The sequence below is a fragment of the Chelonoidis abingdonii genome, chromosome 19 (genome assembly GCF_003597395.2).
Source record: "Chelonoidis abingdonii isolate Lonesome George chromosome 19, CheloAbing_2.0, whole genome shotgun sequence".
NCBI classification, from domain to species: domain Eukaryota; kingdom Metazoa; phylum Chordata; order Testudines; family Testudinidae; genus Chelonoidis; species Chelonoidis abingdonii.
The window spans coordinates 5732211-5752354 of record NC_133787.1 but is presented as its reverse complement, the minus strand read 5'-3'; the positions used below and the strand labels follow the sequence as shown (position 1 = coordinate 5752354).

At 47.2% G+C, this 20144-nt stretch overlaps 1 protein-coding gene across 1 annotated transcript in view; it reads right to left on the bottom strand.

Annotated features, from left to right (window-relative positions):
* Window positions 1-403: 403 nt before the first annotated feature.
* The window catches only part of CSNK2A2 (casein kinase 2 alpha 2), a 43076-nt gene continuing 23335 nt past the window's right edge, over window positions 404-20144 (bottom strand). The window contains exons 5-12 of the mRNA XM_075073835.1: window positions 18768-18827; window positions 16458-16541; window positions 14531-14641; window positions 14209-14310; window positions 13677-13777; window positions 11827-11975; window positions 11444-11537; window positions 404-7004 (exon numbers count right to left, since the gene is read on the bottom strand). Of these exons, the coding sequence (XP_074929936.1) occupies window positions 11461-11537; window positions 11827-11975; window positions 13677-13777; window positions 14209-14310; window positions 14531-14641; window positions 16458-16541; window positions 18768-18827 (684 nt within the window). The 3' untranslated portion in view covers window positions 404-7004; window positions 11444-11460. The remainder of the gene's footprint in view (window positions 7005-11443; window positions 11538-11826; window positions 11976-13676; window positions 13778-14208; window positions 14311-14530; window positions 14642-16457; window positions 16542-18767; window positions 18828-20144) is intronic.

Genomic DNA, 20144 nt, shown 5'->3' with positions numbered 1-20144 from the left:
TCCCAAAATAATTAAGACAGGTGTCTTTATCAAGACCAACTTTATCAAGACCAACTAGATACCAGGGCAAGATCTAAATGAATTAAGGCCTTGATTCTGCAACAACTTACACACATGCTTAACTTTATACACCTGAGTAGTTCCATTGCCTTCAGTGACAATTCACAGGCCCTGATCCAAAACCCACTGAAGTCAATGGAAGTAAGTCCATCAGTTTCAATTGCCTTTGGATCTAGTCAGCAGTCCTTAAAGTTAAGCACATACATAAATCTTTGCAGGAGCAGGGCCCTAAGTGGCTATTTCATCCCCAGTCACACTCTCTTACTGTCACATCTCTCACAAACCGAACCCACGCCCACCCTCCCCCACAAGTAACTAAAAACACACCAGAAGTAATAACACATTATTTAAAAATTAGAACTATATTTAGTCAATTGGTTAGAGTACAAACACTTTATACAACACAGTTAAATAAATGACTCCATAAATCCAATCTGTTAACACAAGAGATGAGGGCAAATATACAGCTGCCATTCCTGAATAGCCCAGCCCCTCATTCATCCATCGTGCAGATGCTGTCCAGACACTCATCTTACTGCTAGCTGTTTTGCGGGAGCAATATACACGGAAACATTTTGTGTTTTCAAACCATTTGTCCTAGTTTCTCAGTGAATTCTAAAGAAAAATCAAGGCAATTTCAACTTTTATCCAAGGCATCTCCATTCTCTCTCCTCCTCCCAAGAGACGTGTAATGCAGGAAACGATGCTAAAAACAGGCATAAAAAACACAGTCACCTAACGAAATGCTAATGTGTGTCAATATCGAAAGCTGGAATTTGTAAAGAAGCCTAAGGTAGGAAGATAGATCTCCAACACTCATGGAATTGCAATGGGATTTAGGCACCTAACTCCTTTCAGTGCCTTTGAAAATCCCAGCCCAGTATTGCGCTGGAGAGAAAACTGTTTTAACCTGTGTCCCAGTCTGGCTCCCATTTGAACAGGAGTAAGCCCCTAATCTCCATTTGTATAAAGCTGGCCCCTGATCCTGCAGGCTGACCTGGACCCTGTGTCTGTGTGGAGCCCCACTGAAGTCAGTGGGGAGCCCAGATCAGCACGGGCGTCTGCCCACTGGGAAGGATCAGGACCTTGCAGCACTCCCTGAGACCCCCGAAAATGGCAGACGTTTCTGAGTCCATCCGATCACCAGAGAAGCTGTTGGTATATTACACTCTCCCTTTCATTTCCAATGTGTGTGGGCACTGGGTTTTGGCAACTGTGCACTAATTTCTACTATGCTTTTTTCATATTAAATACACTAGGAAGAGGCCTCCATCCTGGCAGAATTCTGTGGCTCTGAGATAGTAAATGAAGGTCCATCTCCAAAAATAAATCCTCCTCCAAATAATTTGTTTTTTTTTCTACAGAATACCCTGGAGATCAGATGACTTTCAAAAAGTGATGAGACCTTCAGGAACCCTCCAAAATACTGGCATAAGACATGTCAAATCTAGGTACCCCTCTGAAATCAAACAGTGCTGGACATGTTTATGGAAAGGACTTATACAGATAATAAATCCTTCCTCTCAATAAATTATTCATCTATTGCTTATCCTAATCATACACACGCTTCACAGGACCTTGTAAATGTCACGTGAGTGAGGGCATGACCCAAAGCCCACTGAATTCAATGGGAGTATTTCCACTGACTTTGATGGGCTGGGGATCAAGCCCTGGCTGTGGAGGTCTGCAAGAAGCAATCGTAACAGAGGTTTTTCAGAATAACTCTGAGTCTTCTTTTCCCCATAAAGAGACGATACATGCTCATTGTCCAAGGACTAGCAACCCCTATACAAAACACAGCTGTGGGCATTATCTTGACCAGCCCTCATACCATCTTTGAAGAGCAAGGAAACAATCTGTATTTAACTACAGGCCAGACAAGCTCAACGTCTTGTTGTCAAAAGGGAGCCAGAAGATTTTCCATTTGCTATTTAATCCTACTGTCATGTGTTTTGCTATAGCGCCTCACGTGGCTCTTGGCTCACAACTGGGCTTGATGTACGTGTTTACTTCCTGCCCACCTTTTGGGATGGTACGGACAGGAGACAATATCTTTAATCTTTGTCCTGGGCAACAGAAAAGCTTAATCTACTCACACAGAGCCTCTATTCCCTCTACAGGGAATAGAACATACCCAAGACCAAACTAACCGGAGAACAAACCTTTGTCTAGAAGAGATACTGGAATCTACGCTGATATAAATGCAGGGATGGTGAAGACAGCAAGATACTTGTTTGCTTGAGCTAAAAATCACCGTGCAACTCACGCAGAGCAGAAATGCCACATGTGGTTTTGAGAGTGGTCATTAATCGCTCAATGAAGAGTGGATAGCATGAACCACCATTATTCCTAATGGAGTTATCTGCACAAGCCAACCAAAGCCAGACCAAAGCTTCTCAGCCACTGAGTCTACAAAAGCCTTAGAAAGGGAGAGAGAGAAACAAGCCTGTTTCTAGGCAGCTTTGTATTCCCTTTATTCTCCAGTTCGAACGCCAGCTGGGATGGAAACAGAAGGTGTTAAGCCTTCTGCTCATGTCTCACCTGAAGTTACAATTATGAGAGGGACAACAGTTATTTGCCCAGCAAATCGCCAGGACGTTATAACTGGTTACCAGCGAAAAAGTAGAAGCAGGAGCAGATTAACTCCAAAATCTTGTTTTCGTGCCACCATCCTTAGCAATAATGAAGGGAAAAATATACGCAGGTGGATGAGACTCCATAATATACCAAAACTTAATGAGATCATGGATTTAAGGGGCCAAAGCAGCAGAGCAAATCTTTGCCTAGAGGATGATGGTACTGGAATCTCACAGCACATTTCTCAGGGGACTTTTTAACAGAGTGTGGCTCAGACTTTTAGGTCTGATGCTTTTAAAGCCAGTAAAACAGCTAGTGTGATAGATGCAGCAGACTTTCATAGTTCAACATTTCAGTGATTTCAACTTGGAAATTAGATTTCTCTTTTTTAAAAAAAAAGTACGTTTACATGGTGACAGGAATTATTTTGAAAAAACGTAAACATTCCCCCCTCCCTGCACATAGTTCATATGCTGGGAACTTTCCGAGCTTGTTGGAATTGTATCCCGGTGGCAAGAGATGAAAAACCAACAAGTCACCATTTAAATGATATAGAGCTTTGACTAATTATAAGGTCTTTGGTTTTGCCAGTTTAATGGCCTGGGGATGCTTGCGAGAACTTTTCCTGGGTGAAGGTGACCACTGCAAAATGCTGCGGTGGTCAACAGGATTTTGAGTTCTACACTTTGTGTTAACTTTGGGGACGGGAACTAAGAAAAGGGAAAACATCGCCGGGCTGGATTTTGAGTGCGTCACCTCGGCTGAGTATCACCTGAACTCCATGAATGGTTCCATTGACTTCGGTGAAGTTAAATACTATTCACCGGGAGAAAAGGGACCAGAAGCTAGGCCCAGATCTACTAAGCTATTTAGGCACCTAATTCCCATTGATTTCACTGGCACCTCTTTGAAGATAAGGTAGAACCTCATGACCACACGGGAGAGAGAATGGATAAGGGCCCATCCAATAAGCAGGCCAAGAAAAGAACTTTGGCGGAAAGGAACATCTACAACATGATGGCAGGAGCAGCTGTCGAACAGATGGCTCCTTACTGATGGGAAAGTTGGACATAGAAAGACTAAGGATGGAGGTTCGGAAACTGTCGCAGTTGCTGAATCCTGACTCGCAGACACTCACTAAGCAGAGCCTGGGACAAAGCAGAGGAGGTGTGTCTGTTGCTGGATAAGAGCTCAAGAAGTTAAAGGGGAACTGTCAAGTAGTCCAAGTTCCAAAATTTGACCTAACTTAAAGATCAGTACTGGCCAGAAGGAAGTTCTCTCTTTTTATGCAGAATTCTTTCCTCTTAAATCCACTTTGTTGCTGAATTATTTTTTTTAGGCTACTTCCTAGTTTCACCAAACCCAGGCAAAAAGATAGATCACCACAGTGCTGCTCCTGCAGCAGCAGCCTATCAGGACAGGGCTAGCCCTGTGCGGACACTGACAAGGCCAGGAAGTGGGGAGGAGGGAAGTCACATTTGCCTGTGCAGGATTCGAAAAGACGAGCGAGAGGAGGAGGAAAAGGCTCAGCATTTTGATAAATGGCAAACAATGATCGTTAGGCAAAGAGCGGTTTATTTCTGGAGCTTCTCTGAGGGTGTTACAAATAAGGGAGTGTAAAAAGAAAATTAAAACGAAAAAAATAGTCAACAGTGCCCCTTTAAAGACAGGCGATTGAGGACGTATCAAGCAGGGGGCAGGGCGCACATGGTGAAAAGGCCGAGCAGAGGAAGGCCGTTGGGAGAAAGGTGAGTGATGAGATGGAGGCTGAGATGCAGTAGGAAGCCACTATCCTACGCAAATTGGCCTATTGTAACTGAAAATAGACCTGTTTCTATGCGGCTTCTGTAACACTCTGTATGGATGGCACATCCAGTTCCTTTCCTTGGTGAAACTGTTTCTCAGGGTCAGGCCATTTTAAGAAGGTGATGTTAAGCATAAAGGGAGGCCTAGGTTGGATTTAAACAGGTTGAGAGTCAGGTTACCGTAGTTACCAGGCTTTCCCATCTACACTACAAGACTACAGTGCTGGGGTACCCAGTTACAACACAGCAGGGCCATGGCATGTTTGTGCTGTGCCTGTGCAGATGGGACCCTGTTCTAACAGGTGTGACTGACACGAGCTACAGCCTGATCGGGCCAACAGTTTAGTTCTAGGTAAACAGGCAAGTCTGAAGCATAGACTGATTGCCTCTGGGGAAGGCTTACTGAAGACATCCCCAGGGACCCTTCCCCATCAGCTCCACGGCCCTGAAAAACCAAGCAGGGCTACCACGTATTCCTGGGAACACAACTAGGAGGCTGGTAAGTGGGGAGCGGCAGAGGCCACAACACATTAAAGGCATAGAGTCCATTTTAAGATTCCACCTGCATATTTTTTCCCCTTAAGCAAATCCCTCAGCTGCACACTCAGTGCCCAGCACTGCCCTAGATACACAGACCCACACGTGGAAACAGATGATAAATACAGAGTTTATATACACACGCACACATACATAGCACCACTTCTATAAGGCTTAGAAGATACTAAACGTACATTACAGGGAGGTGCTTGTTATAAAGAGGTATTTATAATGAGCTTCCAAAGAGCCAGGAGACACAACATACAGCAGATAGCCTTATATCAGAGGTAGCCTTACAACAGACAGCTTCAGTACCAAGGCGCTGGATAAAAACTATGCGAGGGGAGCTGGAGGCAGAGAGGAGGGCTGGAGAAAAGAAATGACAAAGTCCTGCTGGGATTTTAAAAAGTAGCTTCAAGTGTCTGGGTTTGTTAATTTCAAGCTCGAGCTCACTGGCTCGGAAATGCTGTCTGCCCAGTGCAGAGACACAGCTGGGATAAACACTTGACGACTGAGCAGGTGACGAGTTGGCTGCCATGACAGAGATCTCTTCCTTAACCGAGGGTGTTAGGAAATGCAAGTTGCACCTCTACTGCTAGCAGGAAGGTGGTTTGAGATGAGCAGGGTTAGAGGGATGGACGGAGCAGGGAGAAAGCCCTGGTTTACTCCACCAGCCGGTTCGATTCACTACCCAGATGGAGGTGCAGCTCAAGGCAGTGGCCGAGGAGGAAGTGAGAAGCACTCCAGGGAGCAGTCACTGAAGAGGAAGCATTGTGAGCACTGCTGGTTCTGCCCGGGGGTACTTCCAGAGTGGGGGGGGGGGCAGAAAGGAGGGCTCAGTGGTCCCCACAGAGAACTGTGAGGGTAAGGAGTCTACTGTGTTTAGGATTAATGAGAATGCCCCAGCCCTCCTGAGCAGGGGAGAGGCTCAGAGGACTGAAGTCACCCATTGTGTGTGTCCATGGCAGGGGTGTTGGTGCAGACACGGGGGCTATCTTTTTAAATCCAGCTGAGATCTCCAGGCAGCCAGACCCTGAACTAGAGTTGTAAAGGCCTCCCTTGATTAGAACATCTCTTGAGAGACCTCACCCTGTACCACGTCCTTCTCAGCTGGGGTAGGGAAGGAGAAAGCGTTCGCGCCTTTCCTGGCTCTGCCATTCATTCAGAGACAGGGGGGAAGGAGGGGGCAAATGGGATACTAGCTAAAAGTGGCAGCCAGTCTCACCCTCTGCTATGGTGCAGACACCACATGGGGGACCAAGTATCTAGTGTTTATCCAGGCCTCCAAAGGAGCTTAACACTGAGGGAAAGATGGCAGGCCCAGCATGGAGTTTTCATATCGATTTCCGAGCTCCCATCCTCCAGTAGCCCGGCTGCTTAAGCCTGCCCAGTAGTTGGAGGCAGCAGGCTCTAGCCTACCATCGTACAACAGATTCACATTCTTCCTCCCACAGAAAACAAGCAAACGGCAGGAGACAGCGCCAGGAAGGGCTCCAACCAACCTCGGCACCCTCCACAGCAGGGGGTACTCCCCATGGCTCCTTCCATACTGAATACTCTCCATACATTTCTTTTAAAACTTTTATTCAATAATATAGAATTCCTTTAATTATAATATAGAACTGTCCATCATGCCATATTCCTCCCCCCTCCCCCCACTGTCCCCTCCCTGCCGCATCAAATCTGGAGCCAGCTAGTTAATACGTTATGCTGGGGTTCAGGGGGGCAAAGGTCAGCATGGGGGGGGGCAACATTAGCCAACAACCGTTTTGCATACCCTTCACATTTTCCATGCTTTCTGGGTCAGGAAGAGGTCAACAGGAAGTCAAAGGCAGAGGAACCTTTTACATTCAGAAGTAAGGTTTATGTTTATAAACTGGTGAGTGCCATGGAGCCGGTGCGGTCTCTGGTCTCGTCCCCTGCCACCGCAACGCCGTCTGGCCGCCAGCTCCGTACACACGCTGATAAGACGTTTGATTTGGTTCTTGTTCTGCTTATGGAAAATTGGGAGGAACAGCATCGGACCTAGGGAGAGATGGGAAGAGGGAAGTGAGCATCGGAGGCGAGCCGCAGTTGATGCCAATGTGTTGCCAGAACTTTTTCCTTCTTCAGCACCTAGTAGATTGAATGCAGAGCCAAGGAGACAGAAGCAGGTTCTAATCCTTCCCCCACAACTTACTCCCTACAGAGGCTTTGGCATGTCATGGAACCTATGTCCCTCAGTTTCCCTATCTGTAAAGCAGGATAATACTAACCCAATTCCCAAGGGCAGCATGAGTCTTACGTGGTGCTTTGAAGACGTCAGCATTGTAGGAGAGCTAAGTTACTATTGCATGGAATGTCAGGTGAATCAAAATCTGTTTTTTCCACCTTGCCTCCCATACTTATGGTTCGCAATGTCTTCCTGGGATAACATTCTTATTGGGGGCCAGTAGGAGTCTCTCTGTGCCCCCAACATGTTATCTCACCCCACTGAGATGCCTGCATCACCGCAAGCCTCCCCATACACTAGTTCCAACGTCCTCTCAGGCCTTGCCGCTCTTGAGAACAAGGCATCAAGCTCAGATTCTGCACTGCAGCCCATCACAAGGTGCTGTAGCACTGGGCCAGGTTGGTAGGCGGGGAATTTTCACTGCACGTTTGTGAGCTCACCCGTCTCACTGCCATATCTGTGCCAGATTCCTGAGCAAACAAGAAGGGGTGTGGTCAGGGATCTCCCTTGCCCCCTTTCTTTCTGAAGACAAAGCGTTTTTCACCACCATAAGGAAAAGTAGATGTGAAATATTACTAAACAGTGGGAAGTGGCATTTCTGTCTCTGGGCACCTAACATACAAACAGGCTCACAGAGAGAACGGGATCAAGGTAGAGCTGTGTACACACATGTACTACTCACTGTACAGTACAGCAGCAAGGAATGCTAGATTGCAAGGGTATTTCCATAACCATTTCAATCAGCTTGCTCATTTCCTTTTGGGCTGAAGCTTCTCACATTTTGTCTCAACACCAGCTTTGAAGTGAGGAAGGTGGTGGGACTAGGCTGAATTTTCAGGGTGACTGGGGCAAGCCGCTTAACCGTTCTATACCTCACGGTTCCCCTTCTTTAAGACAGGAACATGATTTCTTTGGGATTGGAAAGCATTGCTGAGACTGCAGAGGAAAGGACAAGGTGTGTGCTGCACGTCAGTATGGTTGTGTCAGGGAAGAACGCGTGGAGGTCTATCAATAGGAGGTCTGATGTAGGGTCTTATGACTCTGGACCTCTCCCCCCAGAGCCTTCCAGCCCTTTTCTCTCTTCAGACTAAAAATGGGCTCCGGGTGAAGATTCTATATCCGCCCCCCATTAGTTATCAATGTAAAACAAAGGAGATGGGCAATGCAGATGGTTCCCACTGCAGTACCAACAGCTTGTCCTCACTGCTACAAGAAATGTAAACCCCTTCCTTTCCCAAACGTGCACATCGACACTCACTGAGCATTGGTTTAACGGGTTGGAATTTAATGCTAAATACAAAAAAACTGGAGTTAATGCAGCACTGAGGCTAAGAAGCCAACCAATCAGAAGTTAGGAAATTCCCAATGTTAAAGTCCTACCCAAACACTAACTTGACCTCATTGCCATCCGCTGTTTTACGGGGATAGATCAGAGGTTCCCCTTTCAGAGATACCTGTCTCATGCATGTCCCACTCTTTCTAAGCAAGGGGGGAGGGAATGATGGGTACCTAAGGGGGCACTCACCATGTGGCTGTTGAGGAAGCCACTTGCTACATGCATAGTCTAGCAGCCTTAGCTGCCGGGACACAGCTCCCTGCAAGCCTCCCTCCCCCACTGCGCAGGGGAAGTGAGACCCTTGCTGACCCCAGCCCTTCAAGTGCAGCCACGCCCGCTTCCCATGTAGAAGCTCTGTCCAGCAGGGAAGTGGATGGGACTCTACTCTGAGGCCACACTGAGGGGCCAGCGTCAGCAGAGGGGGGGTGGAGGGGGGGGATCAGCCTGGCAGGGGGCCAGTACTCCCAGGGTGCAGCTGTCAGCTCCCTGCTCAGAGTTCACATCAACTTCCCCAGAAGAGGAGAGTAACTGCCAGTAGGTGGGTGCTGCAGCTGTGCAATGGGGGAGCGAGACTGGCAGGGAGCGTGTTTCTGGCAGCTGAGATGTCTGCACACAGCCCCATCTGCTTCTCCCTGCCGGACAGAGCCCACTCCTGGCCCTTTAGCCTGGCCCCCCCCATCAGCTCCTCGTGTGTCCACTCCACCACGATAAACCTCAATGTGCCCCACAATTTGAAAGCTTCTGGTATAGATCATAGATTCTCAGACTTGGGGTTGTGAACACATCAGGCAATTGCAACTGCTCTGCTCATTTCATGTCTAACAAGGAGATGGGTCCCAGACAGGCAGGAGAGGGAGTGGGGAGGCGGTGGGAGGGATACACTATCCCAGAGTGAACATGGTTGAGAACCACTAGTACAGGTTCAAACAAACAGTCCATTAGAGGGTCATAATTAACAAGGAACCTCCACTTCTGAGATTTTCCAACTTTCAAGGGCTTGAATACTCAATTTGGCCACCGGACTTTTTAAGGAGTGGGACATATTGGGTTTCCTGGAAGGAGCGCTCTAGAAAACAACCCTGGTTTGACGTTTCAGTGGTGAGGGTATGTCTGTAGTTAAATAAAACCACAGCTGGCAGAATTCTGGCTCAGGGCTATAAAACTGCAGTGTCAATATTCAGGCTGGAACCTGGTCTCTGAGACCCTCTCCCAGCCTGAACACCGAGTCAGCCGACATGGGCAGCCGCGGGTGGGTTTTTTTTTTTTTACACTGCAGACATACCCTGAGAGTCTGGCAAGCACAAGAGTTTATTCCCTGGGCATGAGTGACTCCCTTTGAACTCAACAGCAGCTGAAGTGATTTTGTGGAGACTTTCACAGAATTTCACCTTTGGGCTGAGACCAAGCATGAAACGTATCAGGCCAAAAGGAGCTGGTGAGAGGAAGTTAAAGAGCTAGTTCTGATAAAAAGGGAAATTGGAACAGAAATTAGAACTCAACCCTAACTACAGGATGCAAAGCCTTCAGCTGCTCTTCATTTCTGCACATTCCCATAGACTAGAAGACAACAGAAGTTCATACGTATAGATATTTATTGGTTTCAGTGAATTATACAAATGGTTTTGACCTGCTATCAATGTCAATATAACTTTATTGGGATATGGAATGTAAACAGATGTTTCAAATAGAAACATTCTAACCTTATAAAAAAAATTTAAATATTTGACAATGCCGAAGAAGGAAATTCTGTGTTTAGGTGCTGGTGGCAAAACATGATCTCCGGTTTCTAGGTTTAGGTGGTTTCTAGAACTGCTGGATGAAATTACACACAGAACAAGTAGAGGTGGCAACTGTGAGTTGTGGGGCTATAAAGCTACCAAGGGATCGGATGAAAAGCCACAAGCGAACCACCCTGCCCCCCAACAGAATCTTAGTCCCAGAATTCAGCATTTGGTTGATTGTTAACACACTACATGGACCCAAGCTCTGCCTCAGTAGCTATAGTCACCCGAATAGTGCCACTCCCTCCCTGTTCCAACCACACTTCTGCTTCCTGATCCTCCCCCCTTGCTGTTCTCTCTCCTGCATCCCCAAGCTCTCCTACTGCATTTCCTCACATCTTCATTCAATGGTGCTGGCGTGAAACACTCCAGATTCACACTCTGGAATTGTACTTCAACTGGCGCAAGTTGTGTGTGAGCCATGAAATAAGTTACATGGCTGTATCTCTCATTACAGACAGTCTTGCAGGATCAGCTTTCCTGAGGTCTGTGGGAAAATATTTTGCCTGCTACAGAAAAAACCTTCTGCCTCTACATTCAGAACTTTCCATAACAGGCCTATCACATTTTCTGAATGCACTTGCAGGGGTGTTCACCTTTCTCTTAGCAACTTAGAAGGTGGCTGTTGGTTTTAAATGATCCAAACCAATCCTGAGACACACTTTTTCTCCACAACTGAAACCAAAATGAACGGGCCAAACTGGGACCTGGAGTGAGCAAGTGGGACTCCCAGACCTCAGAGTTGCATCTGCTTATACCCAGTCTGAATTTGGCCCCAAGTGTCCAGAGTCCCAAAGGGCTTACTTATATAGATGCATGCTATGGTCCACTGGCAGAACAGCAAATTTGCTCCACCAGCATGGTAGGAAAAGGCTAGACTGGGAAGGAAGAGCAGGCGCCATGGAAATGTGAACAAGAATCAGTCGCCGTGAGCCCTGGGTATCTTGCAAACCATTTGCCCAGGGCTTTGGTACCACAGGTTGAGTTACATTATCCACAACCACCAGAGAGGAACAGAGGTGTTAGCCCCCCACAGGTTAGATTTCTGCTGAGTATAAATGGGGGAGGGGTCTTGGTTAGTCCCTTTACTGTGTGACTGAAGGTTATGTTTTTATTTGTAAACATCTTGAGTTACCCGTTGTTTTCCAGTCTTCATCGTGCTGCTGTCAGGCCACTGGAGAGCACAGCATTTTCTGAGCTGGGCTGGGACTGCTCCTTCACCACTGGGTCTGCAAGAGACATAAGGATCAGCCAGGGATGGGAAGCAGCATTACAACGAGCAATATCAAAGCTTCACTTTCATGAAAGCTTAGGTTCTTCCAAGAACCCCCCTTCAAGCAGCACAAGCTTCCATTAGACTTTGGAGAACCTGGAGTTCCAGCCATCAATATGACAGCAAGATCCATAGGGAGGTACTGAATGGAAGACCCACCTCCCACCTGATCAACAAACTCTTCTTCCCTTTTCCAGCCCAACCATGTGACTCTGACCGCAGGTCTTGCTCCCCCTAGGACTCACAGAAATATGGGTGCTCCATAGCCTCTTTGGCAGTCAATCTCTGTTGATGGTCATATCGCAGAAGTTTGTCCAGAAGATCCAGGACTTCAGGACTGACCAGGTGTCTGTTCTCACTATGGATGAAGTTCTCCCAGCGTTTTCGCGAGTGCCTGTAGCAGAGGGATGTCTGTCACTGTACAGATCAATCTCTGAATGGCACAGCAGCTATCATCAGACCCTAGGAGGGTTCACCTACCACACCCAATATGTAAATTTAAAAAGGGCAGTGTTGGGTTGGAGCTAATTAGAGCTACCTACCAACCCCCTCTACATGCAGAATCCAGCATTTCACTAGTGACAACCAACAAGGGCAGTGCCACTCAAGCTTTTTCCTTCACAACCCAGCATACTTGGCTTTTGGCAGCGCTGGGCTTGAGGGATAGCTCAGTGGTTTGAGTATTGGCCTGCTAAACCCAGGGTTGATATTTCAACCCTTGAGGGGGCCATTTAGGGATATGGGGCAAAAAGTGGATGGATGATTTAATTGGGGATTGGTCCTGCTTTGAGCAGGGTGTTGGACTAGATGACCTCCTAAGATCCCTTCCAACCCTGATATTCTATGATATCCCAGTGAGAGGGAGAGAACCACACAGCAAGGCTAATTTAGACGTGCTCTCTTTATGAGCAGCTTTACAGATGTCCATTGCTGTCAAGGGTTCCATTCAATAAAGAACAGGCATGATTTCCAAACATGGGTGATAGCTAGGTTCTGTAGCCTGCAATGTGCAGGAGGTCAGACTAGATCACGACGGCCCCTTCTGGCTTTAGTCCATGAAATACAAGGATTTCAAAAGCAGGCTCAGAATGGCAAGAATGTCTCTAGTTTGAAGCCAGCCTTGTAAATTTCTACTTGCTATCACAAGAGGTGGATAATTTTACTTTGACAGACCAGTAACAGATCATTATCAAGACTTTAAAAGCAATGCAGTGGATTTTACTGGAAGATGTGTGATTAAATCCCTTGCTCTGTTTAGAAAATATCAACCCATGTTTCTCACTATTATCATGGGAACGGGTGGCCAAGTAGATCCTGGGTCCAGGCTGGCAAATTTGTGTGACACTTCTGCAAACTGAGAGCATGAAGGCAAAGCACGTTCTGGGATCGAAGGAAAGCACAGATAGCCATATGTGGTGTCAAGAAGGAATTTTCCCCCAGATCAGATTGAGAGTGGCCTGGGGGATTTTTCGCCTTCCTCTGCAGCATGTGTTTGGGGGTCACTTGTCAGGATTTCCCCGCCATTGCAGGGGTCTCAGACACTGGTGCACCTCGGTCTCATTTTCTGCCTGCTCGTCTCCAGTGGGCTATAATCCTTTGGTTTAATTTTGGTTGTTGGGGTTAGCAACAGGATGCTGGGTGGTGGTAGTGCTGGTCTGTGATATGCACGAGGTCAGACTAGGATGATATGATGGTCCTTTCTGGCCTTAAACTCTATGACTGATTCGTAGAGGGGACAATTCCCACAACCTGTGTTAGATTCCCCCCAACCCATTTCAGTCATTTTACTGGCATCACGAGGAATAAGAGATGCAGCCCCTAACATGGGGAGAAAAATAAACCTAGACGAGCTCTTGGAACCCAGGAGAGGTAGAGAACCAAATCTACTATGAAAATCTAGTGACTAGTTCAGTGCATAGACAGCCAGAGGATAAAAAAACCCTAAGTTACATCAATAGCTAGATAAGAGGCAGACAAATGACACTGCAGCCTAGGAGACCTAAAGCATCACTTGTGCTTTGGAGTCACTCTTGGGATGGATGTTTAAGGTAAAGAAACCAAAAGTCACGTTTTGCTTCTTGCCTCCCCTACTTACTGTCCCAGGATATCATTGAAGTGTGGATCCAGTTCTATGTGGTACTTCTTCAGATACCCATACAGTTCATCTGTGCCCAGAACCTTAGCAATGCGAACCAGCTGCAACAAAAGACAGATTTACAGAAGCAACAAGAGAAGGGCAGGTCACTGACTTAAGAGAATGTCCTGCCACCACTGTACTGGCTGGCTGGATAGAAGGGCTGCTGCATCCACGTTAACCACAAACAAGAGTGGGAAGTTAGTCTGTTAGGACAGCCAGAGATTAGGAGCTCAGCATTGCGGAAATCCTGCGGTCCAAGGAAAGCTCCCTTGCAAACTTGTTTCTCCAGCACCGCAACAATTTGTGCCACATATCATTGGGCCTTCCAGAAGGCACATGCTTTCTACTGTGCGAGTCCTGACACCTCAGTTCAACCAAATGCATAACAATGCCTTGCCAATCAGATGGTCCCAGCCCAGGAACCTCACCCCCAACCAAAGGAAAGACACAAACAAGAATTCCCCCTTTCAGAATCACAGCATCTCCTCACCTGGTCATAGTTGTCCTGGCCATGGAAGAAGGGCTCCTTTCGGAAGATCATGCTGGCCAGCATGCAGCCTAAACTCCACATGTCTAAGCTATAGTCATACATCTGAGGAGAGGAGAAGAAATAATCAAATGGAGAAAGGCCACACTTACCTTAGGCCCAAGCCCCAAAAGACCCCTAAGTCAAAGGAGGTTCTCAGCTTTCCAACTTCATAGCAAAGCTGCTCTAACCTGGTAACCCCCAGAGGGCAAATGGACAAACCCAAAGTGGCCTGAGTGCAACGACAAGCAACGCACTAAGCAGCAATTTGGATGCAAACTCTTACTTGGTAGTCCACAAGGAGCTCTGGTCCTTTGAAGTACCTCGAGGCCACGCGGACATTGTATTCCTGAGCTGGATGGTAGAACTCTGCCAAACCCCAGTCTATGAGCCGCAACTAAACATGCAATAAAGAGAAACACACAGAATAGGAGCAAACGAGTTTAGTTGCCAAATACAAACAAGTCAGGTGAAGCCAAGTCTGCCAAAGCCTTTTTCAATGGTTTGGTGAAAGCAAAGCCCTTTGTGCAGCGATGCGGTATCGTCTGGACTCTGCTCATGCTATCACCTCACTCTATTATCTGCAGTGCTTTGTAGCATTACCATGGCTCAGAGAATTCTCTGCCTTGCAACCCTAATCAAATAATCTATTGCTGGGTGACTCGTGCTACTAACGCCACCAGTCAAATAAATAGACAGTTAATTGGATGCTAGGGAAAAAGCAGGAACCAGCCGCATTAAACAAACAGCTGGGCGTGAAGGCAGCATCAATGCTAACAGGTGGGAAGAGCTACGAGAGAGTCACAGGCTACAGCAGAGGGGATGAGCTGCCCTTTCAGGTGAGAAATGCAGACTGCACCACACTTGCATGGACCTCCAGATGGCGTTATAATTGCCAGGGAGACTGTCAACCCCTGAGCTGCCAGCATCAGCTGGGAGACAGCTACTGCCGATTCACAGGGAGGGAACTGTGGCTTAGAAGCTCAGGAGAAATGTGCATGTGGGAGGACCCTAAGGCATCACTTGAATTGGGCAGATGGAGGGAAAGACCCTGAGATACCACTATCCCTTTACTATATGCAGCATCAACCCCAAATGGGAAAGGGGAAAAATCAGCAGTTCACTGCCACATGCACATGAAGTTAAGATGGCACTCCAGTGCTGGACATTAGGTTTCTGACACAATGAGCAAGTACCCACTAAGGTATTTTATCCCATGGATTGACCAGTGTCCATCAAAAATGACAGAGGACATGTAGAAAAAGAGGTCACAGTATGGCACATGGCAGGCCAGTGCAGATAAGCCACAGGATTTCACCTAGGAGATCAAGCCAGTCTAGTGACTGCAGGTGAAAGGAGGTTATCCACTAACTTCATCCCATTTAGAAAAGTCATCTGAAACCTACAACAGCTTCAGAATTCAGAGGGGGACGCAGCACTCATGCCAGTGGAGTGAAGTTACTCAAGGGCTCTGAAAATGCTGTGGTCTCACATAATACCACACACAGATGAGCCAGGGCTAGAGCAACATCCTTTACTCTGAGCCTCTTGGCTTTTAGGGATTTAACTGTGGGAAGGATCTTCTACTCAGCAGATTTAAAAACAAACCAAAAGCTAGAGAACTGGTAGATTCCATCCACCCCCATGCACTAGTATCACCTGTCCCTTAGGAAAGCAAAACTCTGTACTGAGACTATAACAGGAGAAGCTTATGGTTCCAGTGTATAAAATCCATGTACTCTTCAGACAAGATAGGATGTCACAACCGATCACAACAATCACACTATCCACCAGAGGAACTTCTGCCCCTCTGTTCTCCCACTGGTGCCCCATTGCCCTCCCTCTATTTCTCTTACTCCTCTGCCCCTAGCTTTCCAGGCGGTAGCAGTAACCCTTCTCTTCTAGCAAAGGTTGGAAACCACTTCCCAAATAAGCAGAGGAATTGGAGTAATTAGAAGCAATCCCCTCCTCATCCTGGCCAAGTCAGACCACTTTGCTTCTGTAGAGCTCAGAGAAAAGGCAGCAGCAGTAAAGTATGCTAGCTCAGACAGACATTCCCCAATACATGCAGAGTACAAGTTATCTCACTCAGGGAGGAGAGAGTGGTTGGGGGTGGGAATAAGAAAGCAGCAGCCTAGACTAAGGACATTGTGGTGGCAAAGTTTCAAGCTGCCCTGAAATCTCGATAACTTTGTGCCCCACTGCAGCAGTACCTTTTTCTGTTGGTGGTCTATCATGACGTTGTGGGGTTTGACGTCCCTGTGCATGATCCCCATGCTGTGACAGTAATCCAGGGCCTGGCAGATAGACAATATACATTCATGTTAGACAGACCAGTAAACACAGACAGAAGTCCAAGATGTAGCACATGGTTCTCCAGCCAATAAAGTAGGTGTGCCCGAATGAAGAGAGTACAGAACCTGAAGGACTACGAACAACCAGGACCCTTGTTTCGCTCACTATCCTAGTTGCGGCAGAAGTGGCATGTTGCTAGTAGAGAACAAGAGGACTATGCAGCTGCCATTCTACACTTGGTTCACTTGTCGTACAACGCCCCAACTCCTGGATCTGTGTTCCCAGCATGTACTTTAGAGCTCAAGAGTCAGTGAGACAGATGTCCCATCAGTAGATAGGTCCACAACCACAAGTGACTGTCCGTCGTTTCCGCTGTCGCTGATGGTAGGAGAGGAACTCCCCAGGAATGCAGTGATTTCTACCATTTACTCAATCTTTCAGGGCCTTTGAGGATGGCTTTTCTTCTGAGCCTCCAGAATTTGCATGGATCTACCAGTAATTTCTGGACAAAGATCACATGCGTGCAAGGCGCATAATGACTTGAACACTATGGGAGGAATGACGCTGTGGTTCAAAGCACAAGACACGAAACACAAGCAGAGAGTGCACAGACCTGAGTTCTACTCTCAGCTTAAGAACCTTGGGCTAGCTTTGTCTCTGTGCAGCTGTTCTCCGTGTATTAAGTGAGGAGTATGCAGCTTCTCTACCTCTAAGGGATGGCGGAGCTAAATCTATCAAGGTTTGTCAAGTGTTCGGAGATCCTCACATGGACGACACTAAAAGAGGAGGATGCATTCTCTACCTTTACTATGTTTGTGAAGCTGAATTCCTTATGCAGTCTGTCTAACCAGCCTTGTTCCTCTCCCTCATTTCTATAAAAACAGAAGCAGCCTGGAGCTTCATAGCATGCCTTGAATTCAATCAGAAGGGGACTTCCCTCCCAGACAGACACAATCATTCCCTGAAAGGACTGGGAACGTGGATGGGTAACCGCAGCTTGGGCTGGCTAGGACATCTATCCCAAGTGGTCCTCTTGAGTCACTGACTCCTGGAGTGGACACTCCAGGGCTCGGACAGCCTTCTCTGACACTTCCAGACCCGAAGCCAGCCCAGAAGGCCTGGAAATGGCAGTTTTAATAATCCATTTGCCCTGCTGGGAGCCAAGACAGACAACAGCGGTTGCCTTGGCAGAGATTCAACAGAATAGTGCCCAGAGCACGGCTTTGAGAACAGAAGTGTTCCACTAGCTCCTTCAGACTGAAGCTTGTCCCATAGAGACAGTTCAGCAGATCTCAAAACCTGCCACATGATAGTACACAAGCCTCTCGAAAGAAGGGATGGGGCAATCTAATGAAACCAGAAGAGCGTAAGGGCACACACTGCTCATTTGAAGATGTCATTCATCCTTTTTCTTCCCTCTCTGTCATTTGGAAGAAGACCCAGCCAAACAGGTGCCTTACTGTAAGTTTCTAGGTCTGGTCTCCAAGGGCCTTAGTTACCCTAACAGAGGCAAGTCAAATACCAGCAGAACCATGAGGGTCTAAAGCCTCAGTCCCACCGACAGAAAAAAACTTCAGGGGCTTTGAAAGATTTCAAAGCATTTAACCAGCCAGCTTGTTTCTGACCCACAGGCTCATTCAGGGGAAGGAAGATTTGAAGCCACCTACCTCCCACCCAACTCCCTAATTGCCCTGGTGACTCTGGACAGTTGAAGCTACCAAATCGAGTTCTGTAAAAGCTCAGGAAAATGCCCTCTTGGGCATGCACTCAGGTTCTGCGATATCAAGACAACACAGGGTTGGTGATCCACCCCCTCTGGCTTTGCATAATGCCAACCACGCCTAGCTCACCTTGGCTACTCCCTTCATCCCACCCACTTCCAGTGCTTGTCCCTGGTGCTTTACTCCCCACTTACCTACACAGTCACTACTGACAGGGAACTCCTTTCTGGAAAAAGACCAGATACCGACAGTATAAAAGACAACTAAAGAGCCCCAGTTCATTTCTGAACTTCCCACATTCGTCTCTCCTCCACGGGGGCTGGTTAGTTTGATCTTCTCATGCCAACACTCCCAAATGGGCTCTGTTATGTGACAACAATTCTGCATCAACTACCAGAGAGGAAACAAGCCGAAGGGTCAATTTGCCAGCGGGCTGCTCCAGGAATTCTGCCATTGCCTCAGAGACATTCATTCCCCCAGCCCAGACTCTTTATGACCATCACTCACCTTGAGCAGCTCATACATATAAAACCGAATATCAAAGTCTGTCAGGATCTGGTACAGTTGCTGAAACAGATTGTGGGAGAGAAAGAGAAGGGAAAAATAAATATTCAGCTCTTGATTGTTTTAGTCTAAAACTGCACCTCTTAGTTCCTAACCTCCACTTCCTCAAGTACTGAAGCCACTCTGCATCCTTTTCTACCACCAGAAGCCAGGGTCTGAACTCAAAGGGAGCGCCAGGGATCCGTGTAGGGTTACTTTGGTTAACAGGATATGGACATGGAGACGTGGGAACAGATTCCACAGCGGGGAATGTTGGCGTCCTACAGACCCATCATTGCCCCTTTGCCTCCCCTAGACTAGATGATCGCCTACAACATCGGAAAGCAGACAGACACGCTTATGAGAATATTAGCTTTCCCATTTCAGATGCATCTCAAGACTACCTATGATAATCAAGAAGGCTAGAGTGACAGCTGCTGCAAAGGGACAGAGAGGGTAACATGGAAGGGAAAGTAGTCCAGAGACTCCATCACAAGGTAGGAAAGACATCACAGTACTGAGTTCCTGACTTGCAGTGTAAATTATATATGCAATCTCACTCTCTCCTATTGGGATTACTAATCACTGCCATTGTAAAGCAGCAGGGGAAGCATTTAAGACCCAGGGTGCACTTTAAGGCACAACTCATCGGCAATACCACTAATATCTTTGTCACCCAGTCACGCCCAGCGTGAGCCACCCCTTGGGTCATGATTAGCACAGATTTAGCATTTCACTTTACATCCATCATCAGCACCTTCCTGTTCCACTGCTCCTACCCCATGGGGGCAGTTCTTCCCAAGAGGCCAGCATGGTGCTAGGAAGCAGCAGCTATGTGAAGCATGACATGCACATTGAGTTTTATAGGAAACAGCAGGATTTAACCTTTTTTTCTTTTTAATAAACAAGCATCTCCTCAAAGCCCAGTCAAATTGTTTGATTTCATTAACTTCAAAGCCAGCTGCTGGCTCAGGGCACTGTCTGGTAGTTTCAAGAAAACCCCACAGTGGCAATTTGAAATTCACATTCCAAGAAACTAGAGCTGATCCTGAATTCTCTTCAACTCTGGAGCTGTGTCCGGTTAAAGGCTGAAGAGTGATGTAAACAAGTCACCGCCTATGCCCAAGGCACCCTCAGCAACACACCTGAGCAGCCCAGCCTTCACCATCCCTGCTCCAATAAGCTGCCTATTCATCCAGCAATGTACAAAGAACATTTACAAGCACAGGAACCGTTTAGTGCCTCTTGGGGTGCAAACTCACTTCTGTTTTCATGAGCTAGGGTGATTCTAACATCCAGACGCAACTCACTGAAGCAGGCACAAGTCAGCAAGGAGGAGAC